The sequence below is a fragment of the Pezoporus flaviventris genome, unplaced genomic scaffold (genome assembly GCF_033815535.1).
Source record: "Pezoporus flaviventris isolate CSIRO_AGI_PZ_B2104156 unplaced genomic scaffold, CSIRO_AGI_Pfla_v1 ptg000009l, whole genome shotgun sequence".
Taxonomy (NCBI): domain Eukaryota; kingdom Metazoa; phylum Chordata; class Aves; order Psittaciformes; family Psittacidae; genus Pezoporus; species Pezoporus flaviventris.
The window spans coordinates 3,683,279-3,709,379 of NW_026892557.1; the positions used below are offsets into that span (position 1 = coordinate 3,683,279).

At 42.3% G+C, this 26,101-nt stretch overlaps 1 protein-coding gene across 1 annotated transcript; it reads right to left on the reverse strand.

The window, feature by feature from the left end:
• Positions 1-5,052: 5,052 nt before the first annotated feature.
• On the reverse strand, positions 5,053-26,101 carry SSU72 (SSU72 homolog, RNA polymerase II CTD phosphatase). The gene is made up of 5 exons (XM_061450264.1): positions 25,868-26,101; positions 18,570-18,713; positions 7,974-8,113; positions 6,627-6,745; positions 5,053-5,650 (listed from the first exon to the last, which is right to left on the reverse strand). Exons 1-5 carry the CDS (start codon positions 25,945-25,947, stop codon positions 5,549-5,551), a joined length of 585 nt encoding a protein of 194 aa, XP_061306248.1. The 5' UTR covers positions 25,948-26,101; the 3' UTR covers positions 5,053-5,548.

Sequence of the window (26,101 nt, forward strand, 5' to 3'; positions counted from 1 at the left end):
GCAGATCTTTTTTGCTTAAATGAAGCCACGCATATGAAGCATTTGATAAGCCAAAGAGCAGCAGGGATGGGAAGGTGCCCATCACCACGCTCCTGTCCAACCCCTGAGGGTTCCCTCTTCCCTGAGCTGCTGTCACTTCTCACTGAGCTGGGGGATGGCTCCTGCTGGCTGAATGCAGACCTCAGTAATGCAGAGATAATGCAGCTGGTTACTCTGCCAGTGGTAGAAAACACAGGCGTTTTTAAAGTAACAGCCAAATGAAGTCACAGGAGAGCACGGGCAATCTGAAGGGAAGCGTCAAGGAATTTTGCCCATCAGCTGATGTCTCTGCCCTTCCAGCCATTGCCACAAACTAGGCTGGGTCAGCTCTCAGCTGGCCTTGGGGGCACCAAGGAAAGGTTTTGTTATAGGATCATGAAATCAGAGTGGTTTGGGTTGAAGGGGCCTTAAAGCTCATCCAGTTCCAGCCCCCTGCCACGCGCAGGGACCCCTTCCACCAGAGCAGCTTGCTCCAAGCCCCTGTGTCCAACCTGGCCTTGAACACTGCCAGGGATGGGGCAGCCACAGCTTCTCTGGGCAACCAGTGCCAGTGTCTCAACCCCTCATAGTAAAGAATTTCTTCCTTGTATTTAAGTTAAATCTCTGCTGTTTCAGTTTGAACCCATTGCCCCCTGTCCTATCACTACAGTCCCTGGTGAAGATCCCTCTCCAGATTTCCTGTCTGCCCCTTTAGGTACTTGAAGGCTGCCTTGTTCAGCAGAAACAAACCCGCAGCAACGCTGAAATCCCTTCAGGGCTAGCACACAGTGAACTCTGGGCTGCTCACAGCCTAATTAGACACCCAAGAACAACCTGAGGCTGTGCATGGTGTTCAGCACATCTGAGTGTCTCAGGGAACTGAGAGAAGTTTCTCTAGGAACTTCCACCTAATGCAAAGAGGCAGCAGGGACTGACTGTACTCAAGCAAAGCGACATTACACTTGCAGGAGCAAAGGCTGGTTTTTTACTGTAGGTAACGCTGTGCTACACAGATACATCTGTGTAGCAAATGCTTAGACAGTTTTAGGTTCCTACCACAATATGTTTGTTAAACATGCTCCTGATCGCTTTAATATCACTAGAAGTAACCTGCTCCTTTTGGAAAACAAGCACCCACATCCACACGACCTCGGGCTCCTGCTCAGCTTCGAGTCCCATGTTGTCCCATCACCACCATCCTCATGCAGACAAGTCCGTAGTCCACCTGCCTTTTCCCTTTGTTTTAGCCCAAGAATGACCTGGTGCTGTCACCCAGCCTCTAGCATTTGAGGGCAGACAGTAAACACATCCTTCCCTTCTTATAAAATACCTTTTAAGCCCCAGCACTACGACGATAAAAGAGTTCAGAGACACCTATATGGGAAGTATCTCAGGTTTGGTTTTGCACTGTCAGCATGCAGCCCAGGTAGGAATACTATCACAAGCCAAAGTCACAGGAACTGATTCCCTCTATTTCCATCTTGAAGGGAGCACAGCCCTCAGCTGGAGTTCTGGGGTGCTCACAGGGGTCAGAATTTAGAGTCTGCACAAGAACTAGAGCATTTCTTCCACAGGAACCCATGCAGTTGTCCAATACCCTCCCTATACTCCACTTGCTTATTCCCCTGTTCTTTTCATAGCTCCTGGTACAAACATTTATGTGTGTCCTTAACTGATACCTTCTCCTAAGCTCCTACATGTATGAGTAGTAGTTGAAGCTGGGTAATCTGCCTAGCAACAAATTAATTAGGCTGCTGCATTGGGGAAATCTAACTGGGATCATTGATCTTTGCACAGTCAGATCCAGCAATATGAAAACCTAGGAGGAATGCTCTTCGCCACCATATGCGGCCTGATTGCATTATCTGCACCACTTTGTGCACCGAGTGTTATCAGCAAGTGAAGGAAGCCAATAAGCAGAGAACTTCAGGGATAAGACACCAGCAGTGCTCTTAAATCACCAGGGGTTTTTATCCACATAAACCTAAAGACGTTCTGATGTCTCTGACAAAAGAATGTTCATGAGTGCTATGAAGGTCTTAAGCAAGATGAGAAACGCAGAAATCTGACGCAAAGTCAAGAGTGATTTGTGTGAAAGAAAAACAGGCTGCAAACGAGAAGTGAACGGGGCTCCACTGCTCCATACTGAATGGATAGGATCAGCAGAGGGCTGGAATGTGAGATGGAAACCTCAAGAAGCTCTTGGCAAAGATCTGCCCGCTCAGGAAGTGGCAGCAAGCGAGCAAAACCTTACAAACACACTTTGTTTGTTAATCAGTGTGGCCTTTCATAGGAAGTCAAAAAATGAGTGAAATGCTGACATTTTAAAGCCACCTTTATGGGAAATGGGAGAGCAGCCTTGACAGCTGAAAACTCATTTACAGCAGCAATCTCCCATCACAGCCAAGTTCTGAGCACTCGCACCCTATTCACAAGGTGTTAAACCCTTCATTGCTTTCCTTCCTTCATTAGACAGAAAGAAGGGACTTCAAAAGAAATGGACCATCTTTCAGTACTAATACTCATCAAAAGGAGTGTCAGTGTATCTACAAGGAAGGGATAAACAACCATCATCATATATATGCCACCCCACTCTTAAAGGAAAAGTACATTCTTTTCCCCCTTTTCCTCTAAACCAAAGTTTCTCTTGGAATTTCTTTTTGACACAGAAAATTATTTTATACCCACATATGTATTTGTGTGTGTATAAATATGTTTCTCTCAAACAAGACTAGGACCCCATAGAATTCCTTATAAACTGAGCTTCATTGTGGATTTCAATACAAACGAAGCATATAGAGACAAAGCCACTATATAAATGCATATATTTTTCACTAACCTGCAAGTTAAATGAGAAGTAATGTGTCAGAGTAGCAACAGCTTTAGGTGAAGCAGTCTTGCTCACAGCAATTTGAAATGCTTTGGACTGTAGATCACCCAGAATACTTGCTTGTCCATCCATTCATCCATCTATCCAAACATCCTTCCACACACTGGTAAATAAACAAAATGACAAATCACCAGCTCCAAGCATTGGTTTTGCTTGCGAACAGAGTATTTAGGATGGAAAGAACAATCCTGTAAGATCCTGTATGTTATATCATGTTTTTAGATCAAGACTTCTCATTTCAGTTGAGGAGATGCAGTGAACTTAAGTTCTGCTAATGAATCCCTACTTGGCACTACAGCAAGCACAATCCTCTGCCAATTACACATATGAAAAGTATAGTTTATGCAATAGAAAGGACACTGCTGTAAATCTCCACATACACAGGTTAAAACATCCTGTTTGGCTTTTTACTGCATTTCTGTAAAATGACAACGAAGAGTTCTGCTCAGGATGGATGAAGTTGAAAGCAGAAAACATTTTCAAACACTCCCCAACTCCCACCTTGCCACAGAGTAGACTTCAGTACTGACACTGTACAGGGAAAGAAAACTGCTCAAAATACTCTGTATCATTCTTGCTTGAAACGTCTTTTTCAAGAGATCAACTAATGCAGTCAGTCCTTAGAGAATCATTTTCTTCCTTTGGCTGTAAATATCCCCATGGAAACAAGCAATGCTATCAGACAAATAAGAAGGAGCAGAGGAGGCTGAATGAAATCCTTCAAATACGGAGTCTCCAGAACCAAAATGGGACAGGACAAGCCACCCAGAAAACATGAACTCTGCAAACCTTATCACAGCTGCTGCTTGAGCTCCCCATCCCCTAACTGCTCTAATCCAGTCATTCATTCTACACAAATTTTCTGCTTTAAGTATTTTTAACAGACAAGAAAACCAGCACAGGTAATTCAGGGATATTAAAAATTCCTCGGACCCAAGTACGATGCAACAACCCATTTGGACACTGTCCAGGGCACAGACTGAGCTGGCAGAGGTCTAAGGTTTCCCACAAGGCAACTGAAACCATAGCCAACCCCCAGATCTCAGGGGCAGAGAGACATACAAGGTTTCTCTAGGGGCCTGACTCAACAGACTTCAGGATTTGTAACTGCAAAGAAGTATTTTCAGATACAGACCTGCAGTTTTCAGATGTGAAGCAGATGCCTTTTAATAGATTTGAATGAGAGAGGTTAAGCAGCATTGCCATATAACTAACTGCATACACAGCAGAAGTTGTCCACATAGATGGGTAACATTGCCCTAAATCGAGGCAAAATACTTCACATTACCATCCTACATGTGCACAACAATTAAGGTAAATTAAGTGATTCATATGATCTGGCAGAGGCCCGTGACAGAATGGGAGAGAGAAGCCAGGAGCTCAAACCCAAGTTCATGCTACTTCACTTTTAACACGATGTTGAAGAAGCTCCCCTCGCATATCCAAATATTGAAGAGAACGCAGACCTCATCTGCTCCATGGTGTTTACACGTTCCTGTAACAAGACTTGTAAAATCTGCTCTTGCCTGTAAGCAGTAACATTTTAACATCCACATTTTGAATGCCTAATGATTTGGTTTGTTTACACTTTTAACTTCCATCCGTTAAATACAACTCTGACCTCTTGCTCTGTATACATATACTCAGTTTCTGGAGCTGGAGCTGTGACAAGCACATTTACTGTTGCTGTATGGGAGGAAAAGCGTTCTATTCAAAAGATAAAGCAGTAAAAACCCCTTTAAACTACTTCTATTGACAGTGGAGTTTGCCATTTCTCCCCATCTTCCTTATAGGAGGCATTTACGCAATTGGCCATGACTGCTACAGTTCCAGCCTCAGTCTTCTTAACTTTCCACACAATAATTCAAAAGCAATTAAGATCCCAAAAGATTTCCTTGTAGTGCCCTAAAATTCATACAGAGAAAACAGCTCACTTTGGTTCAATATAGGATCAGAAATCATTAGAAGCTGCCCAAACACCCAGCCTCTCTGAACACAGAATGAAGTTTGGGTCTTTTGAATCCCATCAAGATCTTCTTGTCACTACCAAGACACTGAACAAGCATTCTTCTGCTACTTCAGCTACTGTGTTTTACTTCCCGGACAACAGTCACACTTCACTGCTGCTTTGAAAACAGACAAACTTCCAGGGTTTTCACTTTTATTGGATGCTTCCAACTTTAATAATATACAGATACTCATTTTTATATTGTTCCATTCAGATCCTCACGTAATTCAGCCATTCTGTCACATTCAAATAAAAAAACAGAAAAAGCACAACTGAAATAAAATAAATTTGTAGGCTGGAAAAATCCATTATAAACTTAATATTCATGAAACATTCTCTTTATAATTAAAACCCTACTTTGTAATAACTAAAGTAGGATTTAAAGAAAAACTTGATTTGCATTTTTAAATAGGTGGCCTTTGCGTATACTTTTAATCATCTCATATGTACAATGCCAACCAGTATCTCTGCCTCCCTGTGACAGAATACCTGAAACAAAACAAAAAGACACTGAAAAGGAGCTTTTAAACCAAAAAAAGAACAATAGTCATTTTCCAGGAAAATACAGTATAGTCAGAACTTGAAACACATGCTTTCCTCATCTCTATTAAGGCCTAAGAGACAGATGTGCTTTAATAAAAGCAGACAGTATGAAGAAAAGTCCTTCCACTTTTCTCTTCAAATTCCTGTAACAGCTCATCTATTTCATTTTCCATGTCTTCTGTGTGCTGTATCTAGAAAAGAAAAAAAAAAACTAAGCAACCACACTCCAAGGACATGATGTAGCTTAGAAAACTGTAATAATTCAATGCTTGTGGCTTACTGTGCAATCTAAACTGGGTGCTTTAGTGAGATTCCCAAATATACATATATTCTGCATCATGTTTATCTGCATATCCTTCCTCCTCCAACCCACTGAACTGGCACTTAACTAGTACTTTGTTGAGTAGGCAACATTCATCCTCGCTAGGTAACAAATGGAAGCTTCAGAATAGCTACAAGCACACTGAACAGATGGTTAAAATTGCAAGTCCTTGAACCCTTTTAGGCTTTTTGAATCTGGAAGGGATTTAACACCAGAATAGATCAAACAGGCTAGAGTAAAAAAAAAACCAAAGCCCGTTGCCACACTGGAACAGGTGAACTCAGCAACTTGCACGCTGTAAAAGGACTCAGATCCTTCCTCTGGTCTCCTGACAGTTTTATCAACTGCTTTGAGTGCAGCTTATTTCAGTCTTAAAGGACTAGGTCCCTGAATGTGGATAACAGAAGGCACCATTTTCCTCTTCCACATCATACATGCAACAGAGTGGTACTACAAAATACACCTACATAGGATGTTTTTCCAAGTGTATCATGATTCAGAATGCAACGTATCACAACTGCTTTTGAAACACTGCTTTTCCCATAAACAATGTTTTGAGTACAGGCTCAACCTGTGCAATGGTTACTACTGCTTTTCATCAGTGCTTTGGTTTGAATGCACACATGCACAAGATCCACTTTGGAAGCCATGAACTTTGTTACAGTTTCTGTTTGCACAATAGCTCCAAAAATAACCTAAAGAATTTGGGAACTTACACCTTTTGACAAGGATTTTACTTAACTTTTGCAATATGCAGCATCTTCAAAGATTACTAAGCAAACCCCAACCTCTGTGCAGTCAGCTGGGTCCAAGGAACCCATAGGCAATGAGCCCTCTCTACTTACACACTGGCAGAGCTCACAGATAAGGAATGCACCCAGCGTTGCCTCCTCATGGTTATCCTGAATGTCCACATTGATCACATGTACTGGCTGACATGTCTCCTGCTCTCTGGAATTTAAATCTATTTGGAAACAAAATATATGTAACAGCAAAATTTTGAGTGGAATGGTACCATATTTTACAGAGTATTCTTTTAAAAGTACATAGACATTGTGTAAATCTTCCTTCTTCAGTTGAAGATCCACTTAAGGTTCTTCCTTTCATTGGTTCACTGGGCATTACCATGAAGTTGGGAGATGCACCACTGGAAGGAACATTAGCAAGTGGTTGTTCTTCACCTCCCTTCCTCAGGATATTCACCTAAAACACTAGAGTGAAAGCTGCTTTCAATGTGAGACATGCTCACCTTGCTGAAGATCCATTCAAGTACCAGGGCAGCTGCTCTCAGAACTTACTAATACATTTCAAACACTCCACTTAACAAACACTTAAACATTCAGAACACTAATTGCTCAGCTTGCAGAAGCCCAAGGGGATCCTGCACTCTATTGCTTGTGACGTGACCACTAAGGACAGTAAAGGCAAGGTAACAGCCTTTTAAAGCACGTGTATGATATTAGTGCAGCTGGTTAGACTTTCAAAGTGAAGGAAACACCTTAAACCTCACATAAGCCTGTATTCCCAGAGAGAGACAGGCTTCTAAGCCCAGGAGCTGAATCACTGCTGAAGCCCCATGACTTTCAGTGAGTTCATATCAAGGTTGCTGCATTATCTTCATGCAGAACCCAAACCCTGAGATTCTTCTGGTGTATCTCGCTTTGACTCTCATAAGGGAAAAGCTGCTGCATGTTTGCAGAGCGTAAAGCACACTCAAGAACAGTTTTTCCACCTGTACAGGAGGATTTTGTTGTGGATAAACTGCTTGGTAGATCACAAGTCTGCAGAGAAGGGAAAGGACATTGCATAAGGAACACAGCTTAGACTTCATTTCTCCATCAACCCAGGGCGGAAAAATGCTCATCACATACAACCTGCTAGTCCATGAGCATTTTCCAAACAAAACTGTATCTGAGTTTCTTCAAATGCTTGTTATTTCCTTATGCCATCCCTTAAAACTGCCATATATACAAATTCTGTGTAGCTGCCAACACCAGCATCTTTGAGAAATAAGCATTCAGCCACCACTTCTCTGGTACATAAAGTCTACGTCAGTGAACGGCGAGCTCATGTCCCTGCTGGTGTTCAGCAGCAGTAGTCAGAAGAGAGAGATATTTCCAGATTTGTGAAGTACTCCGGGGGGGGGGGGAAGCACTCAAAGTTAACTTGGTTTATCAGTTCAAGGTCCTTACCTTCTACTACTTGATCATAGACTCTTTCTTCACACGTTAGGATCAAATCAAAAACATCTTTGCAGTTCTGGAATCTTTCTGGTCGTGGCTTGATTCTCTTATTTCTGTCCAACATGTGTAAAATCCCATTCTGTGTGTATCTGAAGTTGCTTGGGTTAAGTAAAGTACCTTTTACTTCAAGAAAAGTCATGGTTTTGAGCAAATGACCAGAACAAGTCAAATCATTACTGTATCTTTAAACCAAGATCATTTATGTTTGCAAATATAAAGATCAGTGACTGATAAAAATAGATTCCTAAGGTAGCAGCACGATCCCCACAGGGTAATTCATGCAGCTTCTGGATTTCAGAGCCCTGTCACTGGCATTAGTACAATAGCAGAGACAGCTTTAAAGTCCCTCATAAGAGCAGAGTTCCTCAGAAAAACAACTTTCCTTGGGCAACTATTTTTATATCCATAACGCTTAGAATGCAGGCTTCACTGTTTGTGAGAGCAGAATGTCCTACATTCATTTAAGTCTCTGTCCCTCACTCCAGGGGCCTCTGTCTTCAAAGTCAATTCTATGGCGTTTCTATTGTCCACTGCACATCTGCATGAAGTCCTGCTCAGGGCTCAGGTTTATGCAACTGAGCTTCCAAAGAAAGCTCAATAAATCACAGGAGCATAGTCCCTTAAAAATATCCCAAGATATATATAAATGGAAATGAAGAAAAACACTGACTTTGTGCCTGTCAGAGCTTCAGTCACTGTGTGAAAGGAATCTGTTATGCTGCTTGGTAGCTATATTTATGCTGGTACTGTAACCCTGAGGCTCAAATTCACATCCTGTATCCCCCTTTCTGAGTGGATTCACTTATCCCACCATCTTCTGAGCCTTCCACGACATGCAGATTCATTAGGAGCACACCAGGGTTGACTGTCACGTAAATCTGCTCACTTGACCAAAACCAAACTTGCTGGAAGGGCGAAGTTTTATGGGTAAAAATGAGGAATACCAGGAAAGATTTTGAAGAAGAAACCTGGAAACTCATGCATCTCTTCCTTGCTTTGAAGCAGCAGTGTTTTTAGCCATCTAAGTATATAGTTTTAAATTAAAATAGCAGTAAGGATAACAGCCTAATTTCTTGAGGTAAGGAACTTGAGTAAAAAACCTTCATCATTAGTAGGCATGTATGTAAGAGGTCATTTTGGCTTATTTTTTTGTTCAAAAGGCCATATACATACCTAGCAGGTATCTTAATTCTTTTCAGAGAACAGTCCTAATCCTTTGTAAAAGGCCAACAACTTTCTGTCTCCCTGTTTGCAGTCCCTCTCTGGTATCTCGGTTCTACTGCCCTGGGTAGATCTGCCCCTGCTCATCTATATGCTTCAAGGTGTTTTTCAACAGTTTTCAAGCAAACTGCCTCCAAAGCTTTTAAATCTTTGAAGTGTTTAAGCTCCATTCAAAATTAAGCCCATTTTTCTACCTGTAAGAGCCTACTTGATGGAAAATATGTTCAGTTCTTGAAGTGCAAGGGTGCAGACACATTAAACTTCTTAAGGACATTTCAGTTTTGAATGATACACTGTTTATCACAAATATGGTATCAATTCTCTCTCAGCCAACTGGCTACTACTGCATTTCTGTTCTTCAGGTCCTCCCCAAGCCTTTTATCTTCTTTCCCAAAAGACTTCTCCCTATATAATTAAATAACTTTCTTTTATAGCCCAAAGCTACCTCACAAGCAGCTCTTGCACACCAGCACCCCTGTAAAACTCTCACTGGGTTTGTCATGCTTGGAAGAAAACCCACTTCAATGTAGCCATTTCAGACCTCTGGTTATTTGCAAAGCAGGAAAGTGACTGCAAGAGCCATTTTCAAACATCTGGCAAACATCTGATTCTGTTGCTCTGTTCACTTCGAAGGTGAGCCCTGCCCTGGGCTCTACAGACCTCATTTCTACATCACGCAGCTCAAGGGGAAAAAAAAATACACAGCGTCCCACACAGTTTTTTGGGTTCCTTTTTTTCCCTTTCTAGGATGTAACACTGCTGGCATCTGTCCCCCAGCTTTGCAACTGAGCTTGGAGACAGGATTACGCATATTCACAAACCCACACAGTCAAGCTTGCTGCTTCACGCAGTCAAGCATGCTGCTGCCAACTTACAGCTATTTTTTTTTCCTCCAAGGGTCCATCTGCCTATAAAAGGAGACTGAAATAAGCAGTTAAGATTCATGACACTGTCATATTTGGTTCTCTGGAATCTTTTCCACCTGGAAAAAGAACAGCATAGCATCCTTGCAGCAAGCAGGAGGATGTGATCTGCATCATTGTTTTCAATGCATAATCATAACCCAGCTTCTTTCTCTTCATGAGCTCAGGTGAATGCAAAGATATGACAACTTAGTAATGGTTTCCACCATAGTGCCAGATGTTGAGGCATTTAAGTGAGGTTCTGCTTTCCTTCCAACAGATTTCAGCTCCATGCTCCCTGCCTCCTGCACCTCTGCTCTTTCCTTCAGCAGTCATTTCTTCAGAAGGTACTCACTAAGTCTTCCCCGGCTTTCAGTGATGCTTTGTTGTCTGGCCGCAGCAGCCTTCTTAACACTACCATGCTCAGAAATGCATCCATTTATCTAAGAGGCCTTCACTTACTGCAAACTATTAGTATAGTAAATCCATTACATTTTTACACTGAGTCCAACTCAGGTATCACCTTTATTGGAGTAACTATGCTTAACAGACCTACAACATAATGAAATGTATGCATGACAACTCACTGTTGGAAAGACTTGGTATAAAAAGGAGATGGTGTAATTCAGGTTGAGTTTTGCCAATAGACATGGCACTGTTCCTCTTTCTTACAGAGACAGCTACACCCAGCTATTTCTACTGTCACTGACTGAGCATTCTCTCCATTTACTTAAGGATATCACATAATAATGTATTGATGAAGATACTACTCTAATATGTATGTGTGTGTTTAGATTAAAACCCTAAGGCTTTCACAGCTTCTTCCTCAAGTCTGGTGGGGGCCAAAGCTGCAGGCTACATATCCACACATCACTGAAAGCAGCAAAGATCCTTAGTTTGGCCTAGAGCTCAAGAGATAGACAATGACTTGTCAGTGCTGAACAGCTGAAATTGTAGTTGAGGATGAAACTGGAAAGCTACAAGCTGTCAAAGAAGAAAGAACGGGAGCAATGGCCAAGTCCACTGCCAAAGAGCTGGAGAAGGGATATTACAGACTTACTGAAGACAGAACAGACTTACCAGAGACAGAACACAAGATGGTCTCAAAGATGTGGCATGTTTGGTTATGCCATTCAAACCTTGTGTACTTGATCCAAGTGTGAAAGAGGAGCTTGCTGTAGATTGCTGGAATCTACAGTGTCTGCTCACTTAGCAAGACAGTTCACAGTACTGACAACTCCAGCCCACGACACGACATGAACATGTAACAAAGGAATACAGAAATCATTATGGGGACCAGCAGGCCAGCTGGTTCCTAAGAGGGTTCCTAAGTATCCCACTTGACTTTTGGATGCTCTTCTCAGGCTTAGAAACAAGTGCCAGATTTCAGAAGATGAGCAGCAAATGTTGTAGGATTGGGTGGGGGGAAGTACTGAGGTAGCTGTGAGATGTCTGTGAGAAAAACATTAGTCACTGCATTTCATGTCTCAGAGAAACGGGGTCTGCAACAACTATTTTCAAATTGGTTTCTGTTGTTGCCATTGCTTTGTACTGCAAAACTCAAAGATAATTCTGAAGTAAGTAACAGTTGTAGCTGGAGAGGGTAACTCTGATAAAGCCAAACACAAGCATTACAAACTGAAATCAATTAAAGCATTTCATTTAACGCATTGGGGAACCTGGAGAACACATTCATGAAGACAGCAGGACCACTTTTAAACAGCAGCATGCAGAGCAAAAAACATGCTGGATGAGGTCTTCTAGTGCAACACTACAAACAGAAGACTGAAGAACAGAGGGATGTGGTTAATCCACAGTCTGAGTACCAACCAGCTCTGCAAAGCTTACACACACACAGCCTGTGTGCCTTGGGCAAACACTTCTTACAGGGGTCATCAGGATGTCTCTGTTCTTGCACTAAAGATCCTGAAGGCTGCCAGTTCTGTCACTGGGCAGCAACAAAGCTGGAACAGATTCTGCCCCCCACCCCAACTTACTACCTGTGGAAAATACAGTACTTTAAGCACTTTAGGGTTTTCCACTAAATGATCTCTACACTATGTCAATTAGAGGTACATGGCAGCAAGACAGTCTGAATTTCTTATACACATCCTGAAAGTGGACTTCAGTAATTAATACTACTTCTGATTTTAACACTACTTTTACTACCTTGTACCCAATCAGTCAAAATAAAATATCCCATAAAGCAGCAGCATCACTCTTGGGGAAGATAAGCACTTAAATGCAGATTTCTAGTAAATTCCCCCTTTTGCTGACTTTCAGAAACTTACTACAGGCTTTTTTTTTGACAAGAGCTCTCATGCATATGAACTTCTCAGGGCTGCCAGAGCTCTACCTGGGATTATCAAGCTCTTCAGACACATCCTGCGTGCACATGAGCAGCACACATAAACAAGATCTTCCAATGAGCATTCCACACCCGTAACTGTTCTCTACATCGAATGGGATTTTATAAATACAGCTGTGTCAGCCAACTTGTTTCTACTGAGATGGAAAATAAGAAACTGGCACAGACCTCTCCTGCCATTCCCATGCTAAACTTCCAGTTTGCGCTGCTAAATGCTTCCTTATATGCTGGGTCATTGCTGAAACCTGGCTGTATTTACTCCACTTGAATAAATCTGGCACCTGGATCCCCAACTGCCAAAATAATTCTATCTGAAACACAGAGGGAGATCTGCTGTCCTTCACAGAACAGTGACCCAAATAATTCAGACAACACTTGAAGCATGTACCTGCACACTCCTGTGTAACCTAAGAGTACAAGGAGTATGACCAATGTAAAACGGTAACAGCCACCTTATTTGGATTTCTCTTGTCACCTTTTTCTGATCTTCCTTCTAACTAGATGTGGGTTATTGAGCATATTCCCAAACACATCCAAACAATATTTCGTTTCTACCTGTTAGGGGCTTTCAAAGTGCTCCTCTGTGAGCTGCTGAGAGATGTTTTCTGCCATGCTACGTGGGCAAGCTACACAGAAGCGAGCTTTCAAAATGCCTCATAAAAGCAGGTGACATAAGCCATCTCCACTGCAGATTATCAGAGAAGATTGACACAGTTCACTTCATTTCTATGATTTGTATCTTTGGCAGAACTGAGAAATTGTAAAGACCAGAATCATTAAAAAAAAAGATGACGAAGCATCAAAGTTTCACTTGCTCTCCCAATGACCATTGGAATGACAGCTTGGAACAGAAGCTGACACCTGTTTATCGGTTCAAAACCCATGAAGAAAATCAAATGGAAACATAAGATAAATACATGCACAAAGAGCTTACCTGAGGTAGAATTTCATTTAAGTTACTCCTCAAGATGGAGCTACATGGCCCCAACAAGCTGCGTGCAGATGCTCATAGATCTCAGTAGTCCTCCTGTACCCCCACAACACAGGAGGTGGTGTGACTTCCCCCATCAAGCAACTCAAGGGTAGTTCAATGATTCAGAATGTCAGGAATTACTACTCAAGTATTATGGATCCTAGAGCTTTTGTTACAGGTGGCAGAAGTTTCTGCAACAAACAAATGGTGTTCAAAAGAAACTGGGAAGTGGTTTAGAGCAAGATATTCCTGTCACTGCCCACTTTCCTTCCAACAGCTTTTCCGCATCAGTGCCTGTGCTCATTAGCTCGGGCCATGAATCATCTGGTATCAGTATCTTATGCCACTTTCTGAAAGTGAAAAAGCACAACCAAGAAGCAAGATCCAAGATCTTATTTGATACTACAACCCTCTTAAGGAAATGAAAGTCTAAGCCCAATGGAAGAAAGATCTTACATAACCAAAGAACTTAGGAGATGTGAAGTGGATGTTAAGGGAAAGCAGAGGAAACCTTCTGGAAGAGATGACTTAATACTCCAACTGTTGCTAGAAGCTAAGCTTGGCTCCAAGACAGGAAATGCAGTTTCTCTGCAAGAAAAACCTAACTGCAGTGGTGCCTGACCAAGATTTCAGCACCAAAAGATCCTCCTTCATCACCACCCTACAAAGACAGAAAAATTATTCCTCTCTACAGTCTCACTGCTGCTGGGTGCCCCCTCATCTCAGCTAGTCCTAATCCTCTTTGTGTTTATTCCTCTTCATGGGCACAGAAGATGGTGTCTCAAGTAGGACTGAAAAGTTTTGGGAAAGGCACAGAATCTCTCTCCTACACAGTTCTATAGCAAGGCCAACCTAGTTCAATGATACACTTCTGTTGGCCTTCCTCTTCTTCTGTAGGGAAATACAGATTCCCATTTTGTTCACCTAAACCTGGTGAAGATCCTGTGCATCAGAACATACTTCAGATTCCCACTCCCCTCAATTCTGGAACTCCCTTAAGCACAGTCCCTCAAGCCAACGCTTTCTCCACAGCCAAGACATTTTCCTCTACTGATGTTCTACCACAACACATCAGTTAATAAAGCATTATCTTCTTAGGCAGATGGAAGACGGGGATAAACCAGGGATAAGCATCAGCTATGGGAAAACCATAATGCTATGCAACATTGCAAATGAGTATTTCCTGGCAAAGAGGTCTGTATATGGCAGAGAAAAATGGTTCTGCTTGCCCCGAATGTGAAAGGTACTATTAAAAAAGCCAACCAACCAACCACCACACATCAGCAATAGCACAAACGTTCCCATATGGCCATTCAGCTTAAACATGGAGTTCACACAGAGAAAACTAGATCTGAATCACCTAGACACCGACTGAGATGTACCAAGCCAGTTTTGCTTCTTCATTTCCCAAACATTTTCATGCTAACTGAAGCACACCTTTAGTAACTTCTGGAGGCATGTTCCAACCCCCTCCCTCCAATTTTGTATCATCATGTAACTATGGAGCTAAAACTGGAATTGTATCTACAGTTAAGAGATCAGGTGAAATTAAAAAGAGGAGGTTAAAGTAGGAACCAGAGGAGGAGGCCAAGCTTGCAGAGTTAGGCTGCCTACAAATCCTAACAAAACCCCCTCCCTATGGAAATCACTCGGGATCTTCCAGCTGAGGGTCACAGATTGATCAGTGTTGAGAAAGGGATAGAAGCAATCAATCATTAAGTTAATGTTGATAAAGAATCCAGCACCTCCTGCTGCAGAATTCTGGACAGATTTCCATTTGAACAGCTCCCGTCCCTGAGGATAAATGCAACTGCTGCTGCAGTTTTAAGGTGGCATTTAGGAAGTTCCATCCCTGACTAGTTTTTGCATTCACTTGAAGGCAAAGTTCACCAGTTTTTCCTCTATTTTTGTTTAACCTTTAAAGTCCCCACCATATAACTAGAACCAAGTCCTTAAAATCCTTCAGACAGCTTTAAGGGGCAAGTGTTCACAGTGGCCTGTCTTTGAGAGGTCCAGTTACACATGCAAATAGAATGTAGTATATCTGTACTATGCACACAGAACTCCAGAGATAACCACAGTGTGGTCATGTCTCTTGCAGGTGAGTAGTAGAGCCCTCTGCTGATACAGAAATAAAAAAAGGAGGACTTTAAAAGCATCCAGAAGTCACATTCAGAACAGCCTTAAATGGCTTTGTCACAGCCCTCTATTAGGACTTGGGGAATTTAAATGCTGTATTCTAAAGATGCAGTGGTAGATGTGGATACTTATTTTAACTGTAAGGCTTAACTACCACATCTTAAATTGCTTAAGTAATTCCATTTTAGATACACTGCAACCACCTACTCAACTGAATCTGTATGCCTGGCTCCATTAATCCCTTATTCCTCTGCATCTGAAATTCAACATATGCCTTCAAGATATGTCAGCTTGTATTTCACTAATTACTGCAATGAAGGTGCTTTTAGTCTCTGTGGAGTGGGATTTTTAAGTTCTCCCCCATTTCCACAAGCGAATAGGGGAGTTCCAATGGATCTTTTCCCCCTAACTTTGCCCTGACTTATGTTCAATACTGCAGAAGCTCCTTTCTGTTAGAGACTACTGGTTTCCACAACAGGGGGTCATTCATTTGGCTGGCCAGAAAACATTCAAAGCTTCTCACAACCACAACTTCGTGGAGTATCTAGCATCTTTAGGCCCCTACTGGCACACAGAACTGGAAGAAGGACATCACTCCTGAGGCACTTCCACTGCAATATGGGAGCACAGGCAGCTGTCACCAAGAAATACTATTTCAAACCCCATGGAAGGGCTACAACTGAGTCATCTCACTGAGCTGATGGAAGCAAGGGTGGGGAACAGAACAAGCTGCTAAACTGTATGAGAAAACCACACGTTCTTTTGTTTCTCCATCCCACTCAGAGCCCATCAGAAGAGCAGACCCTCACAGCCTTCAGCAGCAAGCAGCACTTGCATTGCCCATCACCTCCAAGAAAGGAATGCTCACCCAAAACCCTGAAGAGTCCCCACGACCCTGGTTCACAAAAAATTACCCCACAACCCCCTGATGAGAGTAGGCCTGGGTTTGGTTACCGTAGAAGTATTTACCCTCAAAACCTGTTTCTGGCAATGGAGCTGCTTTCTGTGCTGAGTCTTGACCCTGGAAACCTTAACTTTGTTATCTGAGAATCAAAAACACTAAGATGTAGAGGCAGTTCTTCTTGCCCCGTTTCCCCTTGAACAGCTATTGTTTGAACTTGCTTTCTTTTATCTTGAGAAAAGGTTTAACTGTAACACTGCATATACATATGTCCAGCACGGAGCAGAACAAAAATGGTAACTCCAAAATATGCTGAAAGGGGCAGGAGTAGGTAGTTTTTCTGATGGTTTTCTCTCAAAGCATCACTGTATTCAGTACAGCAGCAATGAGGAATGCAACAAGGAATTTACAAGTCTTTAGCACTTGTCAAAATTACTTCTCAATTCAAATAATTTTATCTTGAAGCAATTCTTTTTTGACCAAGATGGGTTTGCAAGGTTTTCCTTTTCTTTGTAGGCAGAGGGATAAAAACCCCCAAACACCCCAGCACATCACAAGGGATTCATTAAGACTACACCTTACATTTTGATTTTCTGTTTAAAAAGACTTCTACCTAGGTATTAGGAATCAAACAGCTTGCAAGGGACACTATTTGTGTGGAACACCATGCAGAAAGGTACTGCAATGTTCTACCAGTTCTCATTGTGCTCTACAGCTTTAATCGAACAGCCCAGCCCTCCTTAACAGGAGCCTTTTGATGCCAAGTGGAAAACCCTCCACCACCCTTGGAGTATCAGCAGCTCTATTTCTGGTCAGCAGATACAACAGCTTGCTGTTGTAGTAAGCCGCAATATCATGTGTGCTACGCAACAACTGTACAGTTAGCTTCCCAAAAGTTCCTGGGTTTGCCGACTCCTTAGGTAACAGCTTGAATGTTTCTACCACGTGCCAAGTTTTCGAGGCTCTGATAACCTGTTTAGTCTTTCGCCATTTTTTTTCTCCCCAAAACCATGTGAGAAAACTGGGCTATTTGAGCACAATGAAGATATTTAAACCATTCCTGTTGGATCTCCAGATGGCCATACCCGAGATTTTAGGGAAAAACCTTGCAGCACTAAGAAGTGCACAGACTGCTCTATTAAACTACCTAGATTCATTTCTGGGATTCTTTCTCTAAAGGGTTTCTATCTTTTAAGTATAAATTCAGCATATCCCAAATCCCTTATTTTGGGCAAGTTTTCTCCTTCATATTTAACACTAAAAAATTAAAATCGGATCCCTTGTTGAGGAAAGAGTACCCAGAACGAGTTTCCCAAGTTGTGGGTCTGTGGGTTTTCTTAAAACCAAATGAAAATTCAAGTTGATTTTTAGAATTTTTTGATTTTTTTTTTTTAGCATTCAACTGCAAAACACGCAGCTGGACACCATGGGTTTAAGTAGTGTGAATAACCTTGATCACTTCTGCTGGTCAGGATTAAACATGTTATTGAGCTCTCCTATGCCCATTCTTTATCATATTCTATAGGGATTTTTTTTCAGTGCACAGATCAAATAATGTATCAAGAAATTCTCAGTGAGAAGGGTGAGCTCTTTAATGAAAGTATCCTCTTTCCCAGAAAAGAGTATACAGGAAACCTTACCTGGCAGTTTGAGCTAAATACAACACTAATGGCAAGGTGGTCGCTCTTCACATATCCGTATCAGGGCAGTCTTTGCACTGAGAAAATACGATCCACAGTGCAATGGAGGTAATGAACAATCTGTGATGGTATTAATGTGCTTTCATTCAAGAGCTAAACATGATAACACACTACAAAAGAGCATTCTGAATGTGTGCATTGTAACTCAATAGCAATTTACAAGGGAGCACTAGAGGCCCATTGTAAGGAAAAAAAGAAAAAACCCTCCTATAAACTTAAAACATTTTAAGTTCTCCAGTCAATCAACTATATATTCCTAACGCATAATGCCAAATAATGAATTACACCTTTCAAGGATGAACCATATTGGATTTTTTAAAGAGGCCACGCCACAGGGATACAGTTCTTTGTCTTTCCTAAGCAGATCATTGTACATCTGATCATATGTTGTTTTGAAATCATAAACATTCGGCTTGTCCGGTGCTGGTCCTGGCAGTTTCACATGAGTCCCTGTTCCAAAGGATCGGACACTGAATCCTCGTTTGCTGGAAGACAGAAAGGGAAAGGGGGAGAGAAAAGGCAATTAGAGTGGATGGACTTTAAACACCAAAGTGCTGAAAAACACAGACTGAATTTTAAATACACCTCTTAGCAATCAGACAAGTCACAATCAAACAAATGGGCAACTTGTCAGCTAAGTTGCCAATTGTACCCAGTGTGCACATTTCTTTACAGTTACAACTGAAACTCACACACCATTTCTGAAGAAAACTTACATAAAATATTAAATTTTCTTAGAATGACTGTACATAGAGTTTTGGTTATTTCTTTTTTTGCTTTCAGGCATCTTGGATTTGCAACAAGCATGTGTTCTCTATTCACTCTCAGACAATAATACTATAGGCAGTGATGTTTTTGTCCTGATAGAAGAAAGTAACAATACCAACTGCTCAATACTTAATTATTCTGCTAAATTGCTGGATTAACTACATTATTCCCCTCACTATGTTGCCAAAACTACCTCTAATGTCACCTAATTAGCCGAGTACAAATATTTGTGTACCTCAAGTGGACTGAAAAATATGCCATGCCATTTACAGAAGTGGGGCTGGTAGCTAATGCCAGGGAGAGCTTCATTCCATTCTTATGAACAACTGTATGTTTAATAATTATAATTAAAAAAAGAGGCAGAAACCTGCCTGACTTTAAGGATAATGACAAAATTTTTGATTAACCTATAAACATTTATTTGACCCTCAACAAATCCTTCAGCAATATTATTTAACAAACATCGTAATGTTTTTTAACAGACAAAAACTATACTTATTTCTGGTGGCCTAATGGACAAAATTACGTGTTAAAAAACATCTGGCTTTGTAATGATAATCTAAGTTCTAAAACAGGTCAGGACCACAGTTTAATCTCATTTTTTTAGACTCACACTTTGAGTAATTTAATAGAGACTGAATAGAGCAAGCAATGTTAAATGAAAAAAAAACACAACCCACAGCCCCTAACCCTCATCAAAAAAATTCCATTTATTTTCCCTGCAATACTTCCAGACCGAAGTTTTTATTCTACTGCTTGTGTAGACATGGAAAGAGCCACGATATGCACAGAAGAAACTGCAGTGGTAAGATATTGCTATTTCAAATTGATCAATATGCATTTCTCATGTGGAATTTCATGCTTTGACACCAGCAGGTGCCAGGGTGCAGCTTACACTATTTATGCACTAGCTGTACTATTATGAAATATTCTGAAGATGTTTCAACACATTTCTTGCAACAGTTGGGGGCGGAGGAGAGGGAAGAACGCACAGAACCATATTCAACAGAGCCTGTTCTTATTAAGCAGCTGGACAGATCTAGTTTAGTGAGTCATTAAGTATCTGTTGTCATGTGGCACACAGCCTTTAACAATGAATATTTTCTACAAGACAATGTTTATGTGGTATTCCCTCTTGGCCTAGCAAAAACTATTCAGAAGACAGAAAATAATGAGCATCAACTTTACCACAAAGAGTAAAGGGTAAGATATACTGCTATCCTATCCTAGCACTGACTCCTGAAAATGTGAAGCTTGAACACTGACCTGTAAATGCTGTAAGATTCCGGGAATGTGTTTCTATTAACATGATAAAGACCAATGTGTGTAAACTATCAACATAGTGAGTAAATACAGGCCAGTACACAGATCTCATTTTCAGCAGGTATGCTCACCTCACTGCAATGTGATCACATGCACTACTCACATGCTCATGGGTTTATAGACTTTTAACTGAAGAACCTGTAAACAGTCACTGCATTACCCTCCAAAGAATCTCACAGCTCACAGCAAATAGTGCTTCTGATATGCTTTCTTTCCATTGGAAAACAGATGACCCGGGGAATTACAGAGCAGTCAGCCTCACCTCCGTGCCTGGCAAAATCCTGGAGCAGATCCTCCTGGAAGGCATGCTAAGGCACATGAAAAACAAGGTGCTTGGTGACAGCCAGCATGGCTTCACTAAGGGGGAATCCTGCCTGACCAATTTGGCGGCCTTCTATGATGGGGCTGTGGAACTGATGGACAGGGGTAGAGCAGTTGATGGCATCTACCTGGACTTGTGAAAAGCGCTCGACACTGTCCCACACGACATCCTTGTCTCTAAACTGGAGAGACATCAATTTGATGGATGGACCACTCGGTGGATAAAGAACTGGCTGGATGGCCGCACACAAAGAGTTGTGGTCAGTGGCTCAATGTCCGGCTGGAAACCAGTAACAAGTGGTGTCCCTCAGGGATCGGTGTTGGGACCGGTCTTGTTCAACATCTTCGTCGCTGCCATGGACAGTGGGATTGAGTGCGCCCTCAGCAAGTTTGCCGATGACACCGAGCTGTGTGGTTCGGTTGATACCCTGGAGGGAAGGAATGCCATCCAGAGGGACCTTGACACGCTTGTGAGGTGGGCTCATGCCAACCTCATGAGGTTTAACCATGGCAAGTGCAAGGTCCTACACCTGGGTCAGAGCAATCCCAGGCACAGCTACAGGTTGGGCAGAGAAGAGATTCAGAGCAGCCCTGCGGAGAAGGACTTAGGGGTGTTGGATGATGAGAAAATGAACATGAGCAGGCTTCAGTGTGCATTCACAGCCCAGAAAGCAACTGTAACCTGGGCTGCATCAAAAGGAGTGTGACCAGCAGGTCAAAGGAGGTGATCCTGCCCCTTTACTCTGCTCTTGTGAGACCTCACCTGGAGTATTGTGTGCAGTTCTGGTGTCCTTAACACAAAAGGGACATAGAACTGTTGGAACAACTCCAGAGGAGGCCACAAGGATGATCAGGGGACTGGAGCACCTCCCGTATGAAGACAGGTTGAGAAAGATGGGGCTGCTCAGCCTGGAGAAGAGAAGGCTGCGTGGAGACCTCAGAGCAGCCTTCCAGTATCTGAAGGGGGCCTATAGGGATGCTGGGGAGGGACTCTTCATTAGGGACTGTAGTGACAGGACAAGGGGTAACAGGTTAAACAGGGGAAGTTTAGATTGGATATAAGGAGGAAATTCTTTCCTGTTAGGGTGGTGAGTCACTGGAATGGGTTACCCAGGGAGGTTGTGAATGCTTCATCCCTGGCAGTGCTCAAGACCAGGTTGGACGAGGCCTTGGGTGACATGGTTTACTGTGAGGTGTCCCTGCCCATGGCAGGGGGGTTGGAACGTGATGATCTTAAGGTCCTTTTCAACCCTGACTTTTCTATGATTCTATGTAGGAAGCAACTGCTGCTGAAAGCAGAGCTCAATCAGGACTACACTAACAAAGCACTAACACATGACAGAACTGCTTCTCTTTTTATAATAGCCAGTAATAACTATTACTAGACAGTAAACCCTGCAGGGCCACCAAAGGTGGGAGGGGAGAAGATTTTCAGGTCAAATCATTAATTTTAATACATCACCTTCTATAACATGTAGCAGGAAAATATCTGGCATCAATCCCCTCTCACCACAGACCCCTTCAAAAATACCTTGTGTTACCAATGTAAAAAAAACAAACCCAAACGAAAGAAACACCCCCCCCCCAAAAAAAAAATCCTACATTATTGAACAGCAGGAACAGGAGCACTGCTAACTGATTTTGACTATGAAATCTTTAAAACATTAAGACCTTGCTGTAATTTGCATTATCACTGATAAGCTGTCAAATGGAAGTGCTTTAATATATAGAAGCGTTAAAACATTTCCTTCTTTTTGAGGGTTTATTAATACAATTTAAGGTTTCTAAAATTAAGGAATACAAATTCCAATACCTCACTGCATTCAGCTGCTGACAGATAACGTCAGCAGAGAAGCTGTCTAGTGACTTACGTCAACTGTGAGGACTGCAACTTAACTTATGTGGTCAGTGTTGAACTACAAATCCTGGCACCAATATGAAATACAACTTTCAGCTACGAGGACTTCAGTATTTAAATCTAGTTGCTGTCACTACAGATCTCCTATTCACACTCTTAATTTCTTAACACACTTCATTCTCTAAAACAAAGGAACATTAATATATATTGAGCATGTATCTGTACCCTTCATGTTTTCATTATCAGCAGTAACACACACACCCTGAACTCAGAAGACTGAGATACTGTAGCTATACCTTAAGAGCCTAAAAATGCAGTTACCAGAGCACCTCCTATACACTGGGAGAGTCTGAAATGATAACTTCCTTTTAAAGGCCATCAGTGTGATACCAAATAAATATACACAACCAGAAATGTCAAAGTTGATGTATAATAAAGATCGGTAATGAGAAGTGTTAGCATTCCACCTTCCTCTATGCTTGAGGAACTGTGGCCTAAACCTGCATAATCTATAGCAAAAAAATCCCCCAAACCTATACACAGATTACAATTACACTTATAAAAGCAAGCAATGTTGGGCGAGTAAGATTCAACCTAGGGACTAGTTACAGACAGACATCCAGTTTGACAGCTTTCAAAAAGGGAAGGATTATGCCTTTCCACATAGTCCTTACAGCTTTTCCTCTTTTCCCTGTGCTTTAATGTCTCAAAATACCCCTATGGTGATGGTAACAGTACTACCAACAAACTTCAAAAGACCTTCAGTTGAATTCTGTTGGAAGATTAGAATGAAATGTTTAAAACCTGGTTAATTAGAAAAATATGTAAACACACTACAAAGCACATGGGAAATACTGAACCAAGATAACATCAGAAATTGGAAGACATGAAAGAGATCCAACACATGCGCTTGTTTTCCACAGGCACAAGTGGCCACAGGGAGGTATCAAGTACAGAAAGGATGAGTGAGAAATTCAGGCTGGAAATGAGACTCATTACTAGAACGAACCACTGCAATTTAGAAGGACAAAAAGTTTGTAAGTGTCCAAAAAAAAGCAACTCTTATTATCTGGTATGTTGAAAGAAAGAAAAATAAACCTAAACACACACCACCACAGCTTTTCTGAGTCCAAAGGAGAAAGACCATAAGGACGCTGTAAAATGTAAATTCATCAAGATGTTAAATCAAGCCTGTTTAAACCACTTGGTAAGTTTGTACATTCAAGAGGATAAACTACCAAGAAGCATAAAAGCAAGAAGTGATGGACTGCAGGTACTTCCAAGAGATGCCTACCAGGTAAGTGGAACATTTCACCTGAATGTTCTATGTAGACAGCTAAATTTGATATCTTATAAATGAATAAGAAGTTAAAATTCAGGCATTTCTGCAAGACCATTTTTGCTTTAAAAGGCATTAGCATCCAATTCATGCAACTTTTAGTAGGCATTAGGTAGGCCTAACATTAGGAAAGTAAAATAAGCTCACCTTACTGCTAAGTATTTTTCTTTGTGAACTGAGGAATGGATTAAGCACAGTTACTGTAAAAATTCTACAGAAAACTCTGGCTTCACTAAAACTTGTAATTCATTAAAACACTGAATAGACCAGAGGAGTTAATTCTGAAACCTGGCGTAAAGCATTACAGAAATGTAAAAGACTCAACATAATCACTTCATCAAAAATGTTGATTTTTATACATACCCTAGCATAAATATGTGCAAAAATAAAAGCCTATATAAAATATTTCTGCAACACCCTAGTGCTTTCTAATGTGTAGCCTGTTTATAAATGTTCATTAAGATGTTCACACTGAAGATTGCACTCCAGACTGTTTCCAAAGTCACCTGCAGTTCTATAGGACTTTTATCTTTTAAAGTCTTGTAATCTGTTGAAAAATACCTTTAAGATTCATTTCTTCTTAACTCTTCTTCCTCCTTAAGAGTGTTCCTTCCAACTGCAGTGCAACATAGAGCAAGAGATTACCCTGAATTGAAGCCTGCATTGGCTCAAAGCCTGCCTTTCCCAGAGATTCACTGGCAAATGAGCATTCTCATTGTGTGGGCTAGTTATTTCTCTAGAAGTGCAATTCATCTCTGTTTTGCTATTTATGCTATTGTTGCTATAATTACATAGGATGTCACTCAAAATAAAAATTTGCTGAATGCAAATGTTTTGCTACTTTTAATTAAAGTCCTATGGAAGAAGGGACTTTTAAAAAACACCACCACATTTCCCTGTCACATTTGCCAGGGAAACAGTCACACCGGAAGTGATTTATTACTTCTGCAAAAACAGAGGAAGAAAAAGGCCAGACATTAGAAGTAAATGTAATTTTGCCCTTAGTACTCAGGTTTTGATTAAAACTCAGCTCCAGTATTATTAGCAGAAAGAAACCAACAGAAAAATAGCACCCTTCTCCCCCTCAAAAGAGCCACTGGTAACACTGTGTTTTCAACGAACCGCCACATGTAACATCTGATGCCAAGTTTAAGCATTAACAGCATCATACGCGGCTCACAGTAAGATGGCTGCCAAACCAGATGCTTCTGTTATTTATTCCTTTCAAGGCTGCTAGTTTTATTTAAATATAGCACACAATTTACACGCAGTGGTTGAGTTTACTATGCTAGCACTGTGTATCGCCTAATGTGAATGGTATGCTGCGTAACTGTAACAAAATCAGAACATCTTCACCGCGTTCCTTCAGTGTATATGGAAGGTTTAAGAACAAGGTTTAGGTCTCTCCTGTCCATCAGTCTGTCCCCAGCCTCCCCTCTTTTGAGCTCAGCCAAGCTGAAAATACTTGTAGCGCTAAACAGATGAACCCTCATAACCTGGAAGACATTCAGTACGATGAGCTAAACACTTGTTTCCAGATGCCGAAACACGAGGCCTGCTCTGCGCCTGTCCAACTCCCCAGCTCGTGTTTTGCAACGCTGGATCTGGAGTTGTGCCAGCGGCGGTGGAGCAGAGCCCACGGCCCGGCCCCGCCCCCCCCCCCCCCCCCCCCGGCGAACCCAACCTGGAGCAGGGTCCGGAGGAGGCCGAACGTAAATAGGACCAAGTCCCCAAGCCCATGGGACCAGCAGGGCCAGGCGCGGGGCCCGAGCACACGCTTGGGCCGCAGCCGGCGAGGGGCCCCACTGCTCCGACAGCCCACTCGAGCCCGGCTCCAGTGCAGGCACAGCAGCCAGCGTCCGCACCAGAGGGGCCAAGGAGGCGGCTCCGATACGGTCCGGAAGGGCAGCCCGAAAAGGAAGGCGGCCGGAGGGGCTTACGACGTAGTCGCGGGGCCCGGCAGCAGCGGATCAGGCCACGCCGCCGCCGCCGGCCGGAGGAAGGAGGGCGGTCGGGCAGGCTCTGTTTACCTGAGGATGTTGTGCGCCTCCATGCTACGGTTCTGGTTGCTGGAGCACACCACGGCCACGCGGAGCGGCGAGGAAGGCATGGCGGCGCAGGAAAGAGCCCAGCTCCCTCCCCGCGGCTCCCAAACCCTCTCGGCCCCGGCCGCGACTCGCACAAAATGGCGGCGGGAGCGCGGCGGCGGGCGGTGCCGGGACGTGTCACCAGGGCCGCGCCGCCCCGCCGCGGCCAACCGCGGA